The sequence below is a fragment of the Papio anubis genome, chromosome 3, assembly GCF_008728515.1.
Source record: "Papio anubis isolate 15944 chromosome 3, Panubis1.0, whole genome shotgun sequence".
NCBI classification, from domain to species: Eukaryota; Metazoa; Chordata; class Mammalia; order Primates; family Cercopithecidae; genus Papio; species Papio anubis.
In genome coordinates this window covers 32,271,188-32,279,470 of record NC_044978.1, presented here as the reverse complement: position 1 = coordinate 32,279,470, position 8,283 = coordinate 32,271,188, and the positions used below count along the sequence as shown (strand labels likewise).

Genomic DNA, 8,283 nt, shown 5'->3' with positions numbered 1-8,283 from the left:
CATTCAGTATTCTGTACAAAGACATCTATGTCTAAAAACTAAGCTTCTTTCACTTGCCTATGTGCAATTGGAGTCAGAGTCTTAATGTTGTAAAGGACATGCAAGATGAAATAATCCTATCTCTTCTTCTTCCAGCTCTAATACTCTGAATAAGTTAAATTCCCTGAGCCTCTCCTCTGGTTTCTCATCAAAAATATGGATATGAAAATAACTTGCAAGTACATTTTGAAGTTTTAAAACCATAATGTAGAAACTTTTTTTTTTTGCAATTAATAGGTAATCAATGAAAGATGGCTATTATTGTTTAAAAGTTAGTTTAAAAATAAGAGATTGGAGAACATTTTAAGGATAATATGCTATTTGAAGAAAACATATGGAAGTGATTTTATCAAATATCAAATAATGTTTTTATTATTCTAACAAGACTGGCTACACATCAACATTTCCTAATGTAAGTTTTACTGTCTTTTAAGTTTTATGAATAGTGTTTGCAAGATGCTGAATAAGTGTCCCACTATTCTCATCATCTCCTGCTGTAATCTTCTCTTTATTTATATTTATTCTCTCATTATCTATTTTGATAAATGTTTAAAGATTTGGAGGAGAACCACATCTAAAACAGCTGGACATACTTTTCTTGAAAATATCTGATTATTATACTGGTAAACGGACTGAAAGTTTGATGAAAAAATCTCATGAATGACTATTACAGTGCAGGCTGTCATTAAAGAGGAAGTATGACTCATATAGAGAGAATACAGAAAAAAATAATTTGTATCTTTAAAGCATGTTGTAAGGCTATTTAGGCAGTGGCAACAGTGATGAGTATTTACATTACACACAAAAAATGATTTGGTGAGAATACTCTCTCTGTATCCAAAGTTTGATTTCTTAGTATAACACAAGATATTTAGGGCTGTATTTAGGTTTTATGATCAAATCAAATCAAATAAATATATTATAGGCCAGGTGAAGATGGATGCATGGAAAATAGGGTCCTTAGCTACTCAGGAAGCTGAGGTAGAAAGTTTGCTTGAGCACGAGAGGAGGAGGTTGCAGTGAGTCAAGATCATGCCACTGTGCTCCAGCCTGGGTGACAGAGCCAGACCCTGTGTCCAAAAAAAAAAAAAAAAAAAAAAAGAAGAGAAGGTTAGAAGGTTTTTAGTGTTTAGATGTAGACCTACAAAATATTTTCAGTGTAGATGTACAGAAAGAAATGGAAAACAGGGTCCCAGTAAGTGAAAAATCCATGTACCCACAACAATTAAAAATAATTTTTAAAAAACCAGTCATAACAAAATTCTATCATTCCATTAAGCAAATAAAAACAAGTGAAAATAGGGGTGGGCAATTATTGCTGACTTTTCTTCTCTGCAGCAGATTTTTAACGTCAATTAACCTGTTTATTTCTTAGAACAATCCTGCAAATTATGCATTGTCATTTTCATTTTGCTAATAAGGAAACATGAAATTTGAAGAAGTTAAGAAATGAGGCCAAGATTTATACATTCATTCAACACTATTGTAGGTGTGTGGGCAACATCAATGGACAAAAATAGATACAAATCTCTGCCTTCATGAAGCTTACATTTTAGCAAGAAAACAGGTCACAAACGATAAGTATACTGTATGATGAATTGGGAGGTAAAAAGTACTATGAAAACAAAAAGAAAAGCAGGCAAAGGGGGATTGGAAATCTTTGGATGGGAGAGGGTTTGCACTTTTAAATAACATTGGATAAATCTCTGTGAGATGATGACATCTGGGTCATCTGGTTCCTGATGTTGAAGATATGAGGGAGTTACGTGTGTGGTGGTCTGGGGGGAAAGCATTTTAGACAGAGGAGCCAGTAACCTAAGATGGGACCATACCTGGCATTGGCATGTTGGAGAAGCAGCAAGATCAGTGGGGCTGAAAGAGAAACAGCCATTAGGAGAGAAGAAATCAGAGTTAGGGGGAGGAGATGCATAACAATTGAAGGTTTGTAGACCATTGTAAACACTTTGGTTTATAATGAGAGTAAAATGGGGACTAATGGCTGGTGTTGAGCTGAGGAATGACATAAACTGACATATGACATGTTTTAAAGGGATCACTCTGGCTGCTGTTTTGAGATTACTCAGGGAAGGGAGAGAACAATGATAGAGGCAGGGTGAGTAGCTAAAATGCTACTACAGTAATCTAATGTAAAGATGAAGGTCACTCAGTCTAGGGTGGCTGCAGTAAAAAATCATAAGAAGTTGCTGAATTCCTGTTGTCATTTGAGAGTGAACAGGATTTCCTCAGAGATTTTGCTTGTGAGAAAAAGAGAGGAATCAAGAACAACTTCATGATTTTTGGCCTGAGCAACCCTAAGGATGAGGTTGCCATCAACTGAGAAGGAGAAGGCTGAATGTGGGGCAGATTTTAGGGAGAACAATAGTTCAGTTTGGGACACACTGAGTTTGACATGTTTATTAAATACGCAAGTTGAGATGTCGAAAATGCAGTTAGATAGATGAGTCTGGAGAGACGTCTAGTGAGGAGAAGTACATTTGGGAGCTATCAACACTGTGTTTAAAACCATGTGACCAGACGAAATTACTAAAGGAGTGAATGTTGATAGAAATAAACAGAGAAAAGTAGAACACTTGACAGAACTGGGGAAAATAGGTTATTTCATGACATTATTTAGAAGCATCCCTTTTCACACTATGATGTAAAAGTTATAGAAATATAGGTAAGCAGATCACCTTCATAGAAAAAATTTTCAAAATTCTGAACTTGACCATTTTACAGGCCTAGAAGAAGTGCTTTTAGGACATCAACTGTATTTCTTAACCTTTGGGCAAAAATCCCACAAACCCATCCAAACTGCTGGACATGCTTTTCTTCTAAATAACCTAATTCTCCAATATAACACCCATGGATGGCATAGAAACAATACTAGGGAAGGTGAGCAAGTCAATTGTAGGTACTTTCAGCATAGTTCTTCCAAATGTGGACATTAGAGTTTGTATATAAAAGATGTTCATTTTATTACAGGAATCTGAATATCCTATTATTCTGAACTCTTAATAATTTCTCGATTACTTGAAAACTAAGTGTAAGGTTTTCTTCAACTTCTAAACTCCCCTGGTTGCATGAAAACTAATTCCTTTATCATTCTTCATATGACCTACTCACCTAAAATTATATCTTATGAAACGTATATTACTGATATAGTTCTTTTAAATAAAGCATTAAAATCCAAAGTTATATCCTGATCCACTTTGGGGGTGGGGGTGCTCCAAACAGTATGGCTCTTTGAATAATGATCATTTTGTAATGTCAATAAGGTAACGATCACTTATTAATGATCACTACTCTTAGGTAGTGGAATATCTCGTGAAGCTTATGGAACACGATTATATGCAGGAAATGTTCCTTTCCTCCATATGCTGTGGGTGGAAAAATTTATTAGTGGATACATCTGTAGGTCCACAATACAATGCTAAGTGATGCTCACTTGAGACAATGCTTTTTTAATATAAAAAAATCCATCAGGGCCTGGCACAGTGGGGTGGGGTGGCTCAAACCTGTAATCTCACCAATTTGGGAGGCTGAGGCAGGCGGATGGCTTGAAGACAGAGTTGGAGACCATCCTGGACAACAAAGCCAGAGAGGCTGTCTCTTAAAAAAAAAAAAAAAAAAAATTAGTGGAGCGCAATGGCTTGTGCCTGTTGTTCCAGCTACTCTACCAGGAAGACTGAGACAAGAGGATCTCTTGATTGCCCAGAAGTTCAAGGTTGCGGTGAGCTATGATTGTGCCACTGCACTTCAGCCTGGGCAACAAAGTGAGATCCTGTTGCTTAAAAAGTAAAAATTAAAAAATCAATCAGGCATACATTCAAGAGATAATAGGATAACCTTATCTGTTATCTAAGGGCTGCATATCCAAGTAATGGCTACTTCTTCACAAGGATGAGGGCAACAGCATTTTGCTCTCCTAAGGCAGAGACCATATCTGGCTCAGATATGTAAAAATCACTAACTTTGACTCTCTGGTAAATTTCTTTCAAGATCTGTAACTCTAAGTAAATCTCTTAATATAACTGAGTTTCAGGTTCTTCATCTACAGAAGTGGAAGGATGACAAAACTTGCCCAGGAATGTGGTGAGGTCCACAGGAGATAAGGCCAGTGAAAGCTTTTTTGAAACTGTCAAGTTCTATACACATGTTAATTATGTAACCCATGTTAAAAATAGTATTACCTGTATGACTCTACTGTCAGTAATTTTGACCAATTTAAGCTTGCTCAGAAAGGTAAGGCTTTTAGAAATTGGAAGACCCGGAGATGAAGTTGGATGTCTGGATTCCAGGCAAATGATGAAATGACAGAAAATGTGTTTTGTTCGCTTTGACCCAAGAAGGTCATTTGTTGTTCTGTTGTTGTTTGTTGCTAGTGGTCAAAAGCTGACCCTAAGCAATCCCAGCTCCTTGAAAGGTTTTTTCTTTTTGTACCAACACTATCATTCCCGCCCTTCGTCCCCAACTCCTTCAGTCCCCTAAGCAGTGAGGGGGGGCACATTTCTGCTCCGTAACCCCTCCAATGCCTGAAGGGGACGATGTCGTGACGTTGCTCTGTCGGGACACCTCTTCCCTCCCACGCCGGCGGTCGCCAGGTTCCCGCGCGGCCCGCGCTGTCCCCGCAGCGGCCCCGACCGCGGCGCGCCACGGCGCAGGCTCCGTGGCCCGAGCAGGCGCGTCAGCCGAGCTCGGCGGTGGCGCGGGCGGCTGGGACGCAGCTGCCCCCGCTCGGCGCCCGCTGCACCCCCAGCAGCCACTGCCACCTCTGCCGGGAGCCTCCACGATCTCGCCCGGCGGTTGTGGGCAGGGGCGCCTCCGGGTAAGTGCCAGGAGCTCCACTTAGGAGGAGGGGACGCAGGGTGGGGCGGCGACGGTGGTCTGGGGACGGGAATAGACGCCTCTGCAGAAAGAGCGGGTCAAACCCGGGGCGGCGGAGCGCGAGGAGCACTGCGGCGTGCAGGGGAGGAGGCGCGCTGCCCTGCGCGGGAGAGGGGAGCTGGGCGCCTGGCCGCGGCAGCCGGGTCCCCGCTGCGGTGGCGCCCGCGGAGACGCTCCTGGTGGAGGGATGCAGAGGGCCGGGGTAATTGGGGAACGCAAGGTTGGCCAGGAGTGCTCCTTGCGTTGTTTTGTTTATGAGGATCCTCCAGTCTATGCAGCTGTGCCCCTTGAAAAGATTGGGGGTGAGGACAGAGCAGAGTGTTGAATTTCTCTGTCGCCCCCTTCGAACCGTTAGGAGGGCCCGGCCCTCCGTTTTTGGGAGGCAAGGAGGTGAAAGTGGGAGAAGTACCTGCTGCTGTGGGCAAAGGTGTCTGGAAGAAGGTGCCGCTGTCAGATGGGGGAAGGGAGCGTCCAATTCTGTAAAGTTGCCAGAGGAGAACCTTGTGTTGTTGCTGTTGGTCTGATGAGCCCCCCTGTTGTCTTCAATTTAAAGTACCCAGGGAGAAGCCCCTCTGGCTTGCCTCGAGTGTGTGTTAAAGATAAATATGGGGGGAAGAATCCTGAGGGAACAAAAGATGAAAAACATGCCATAAGGAAAAGCAAATTTATGAGGGTGAGATGGGTATTAAGTTAGCGTTGAAGAATATGACAGGTCTTTTACTCTGCAGAAAACAATGAAAGAGAAACAATTTATAGTTTGGAAATGAAGGATGCAGAAGAGGTTGAACTTCTCTAGTGTCAGTAGAGGCTTAATTATTTTTTATTCATCAGACTCTGGCAAGAATATAATTCTAATTTGAGCGTGAAAAATATTATCAAAATATAGCTAGGACGATAATTTGGAAAAAATGTAACAACACTTGTTTTATTTCATATAATGTTACCTAGAATTTCTGAAGTAATCTTTCTGATGGTAAATGTTAGTAGCAAATAAGTAGGAAAGCTTTAAAGCTAACTTAAGAGGCACCTTTTTGGGTCAAAAAGGTAGCTCGCCAATTTAATGTGTTTAAATAAAAAAGCAATGAATTTTGAATGTGAAACTCTTTGATATTGATTTTTTCTTTTATTTGTCAGGTTTTTAATACTTAGAATTGTCTTTTTCTTTAAAATACATTGTTTTTGAAAAACTATACGTAAGAACTTCAAACAAAATAAAAATTTAAAAAGAAAAAGTGTACTAGCCCGAGATAATAATTTTAACGCTATGTTAAAGCATGCTTCCAAGTATCTTTCTAAACATATTTTTGATATACTGTGCAATTCAGTATCAATTTATAATTTTGTGTAGCTGTAGAATCAGAAATTTTATACAGTAACCTATAATATCTCATTGGCGGTCTTGTTTTCTATGTGCCATTATTTAAATTGACTTTTATTGCTATATAAAAGAGACTTTCCAATACTACATGAAAAATACTAAATATGTTGTGAAATATTACCACGTAGAACTGAGCAATGAAGATTTGATGTACAAATGTACTTGCCTTTTGGGTAGTAATGATTATATTCCTTAAAGGAACAGTCATATAGTTATCGTTTGCTTCATATGTGTAAACATTTTCTTGTTCTCTCTTGTAGATCGATCTTCCGAAATTTAAGTTTTCAAGATGAAGTTTTTATTGACAACTGCCTTTTTAATTTTAATTTCCTTGTGGGTGGAAGAAGCCTATTCTAAGGAAAAGTCTTCGAAGAAAGGGAAGGGGAAAAAGAAGCAGTATCTATGCCCATCGTATGTTCTTCATGTCTTATATTCTTATATGGAGAAATGTTATTGCGTGTTTTGTAAAAGTAAGGTGGTTTATGAAGACACACATCAACAAAACTTTTCGTATCACAATGTATATCCATCTGTTGCAGAGACAGAAAATGATAGGGTGAAGAGAGGTTTAGAATGTGAGAATTAATTCCCAGTGTTCAAGGTGGTTTTATAGTTTTCTTTTTTTTTTTTTTTATCATGCCATAGGTTTGTATAATTTTTATACATTGTTTGCAAAAGCAGAAAAAGTCACTTTTTTTCTTATGCTAAATGTGCTGTGCAACTTTAATTGGATACTGATATACTGTGTTTTGGGCAAATACCAGTTCAAAAAGTTTTTATTAAAAAAAAAAACCCTAAAATATTTAACAATATTTTATTTAAAAGTCAGATAGGTAACTGTGAACTTAAGGTCAATTTATATGTATGCAAGGCAAAAGGAAATTCATATGATAGATCAATTTTCTATTTTAGTAATTGTAAATAAGTTATATTAGGAAATTAGGATATTTTGTAGAAAGCAGGTCATTAAATTTGAAATTGCTTGAAAACACAAATTCTAAATCCAACACATCCATCACAAAAGACAGTTTTGTGGTGTGGAGTCTTTTTTTTTTTTTTTAGATGAAGTCTTGTTCTGTCACCCAGGCTGGAGTGCAGTGGCACAATATCTGCTCACTGCAACCTCCACCTCCCGGGTTCAAGCAATTCTCCTGCCTCAGCCTGCCAAGTAGCTGGGATTACAGACTCCTACCACCATGCCCAGCAAATTTTTGTATTTTTTAGTAGAGACGGGGTTTTGCCATGTTGACCTAGCTGGTCTCGAACTCCTGACCCCAGGTGATCTGCACGCCTTGGCCTCCTAAAGTGCTGGGATTACAGGCATGGGTCAGCACACCTGGCCAAGTATTTTTTTTAATAGGAAAGATTAACGTGACTGGTCAATGAAAGTAAAATAGAGCAATTGTATAGTATATAAGTAAACAACTTTCTCAAAATATAATGTGCTTTTAGGTAATAATGCAATATATGCAGTGATTTGGAACAAAAGTTAACTTTCTATTACAGGTCATCTTCAATTAATATTTATCACCTATAATGTTGATCATAGATAACATTTTATTCCAGCATCATTATTATTTAAAAAGAGATTGTTATGGTTTTACAGATGTTCCATAAGAGATAAGGTACATTTTGGGAAGTATATTTTGTAAAGAAAGGACACTAAAATTTGTATTTTGTAATAGGTGTTTGTATGAATTTGTGAGAGTAAAATTCTGGAGACAGTATCATGATTCACATAATGTCTAGCATTAAATTAAGCTCCATTTGAAGGGATAGTTCCTGATGTTCACCCTTAATAGTCCTGCTTATTCTAGTGCTGCAGCACAATCTGATGTCAGGGCCAAATTTCTGGGTATATATGACACAATGGCCCTGAATTATGTTTGTGTTTCCCTCCTTTGCCATCTGCCTAGCTGGGTATCAACTGGGAACAATAGAGGCAGGTTCAGGAATAACCACAATCTACAATCATCTCA

General features: G+C 38.7%; 1 protein-coding gene across 2 annotated transcripts in view; it reads left to right on the top strand.

Annotated features, from left to right (window-relative positions):
• Positions 1-4,632: 4,632 nt before the first annotated feature.
• Positions 4,633-8,283, top strand: part of GLRB (glycine receptor beta) — a 90,808-nt gene continuing 87,157 nt past the window's right edge. Inside the window, exons 1-2 of one of the 2 annotated variants that reach the window (XM_003899301.4) lie at positions 4,633-4,867; positions 6,565-6,715. In XM_003899301.4, coding sequence (XP_003899350.1) covers positions 6,594-6,715 — 122 coding nt within the window. In that variant the 5' untranslated portion in view covers positions 4,633-4,867; positions 6,565-6,593. Of the gene's footprint in view, positions 4,868-4,977; positions 5,129-6,564; positions 6,716-8,283 lie in introns of those variants that run through there. The other variant, XM_003899302.5, reaches the window with a different exon arrangement.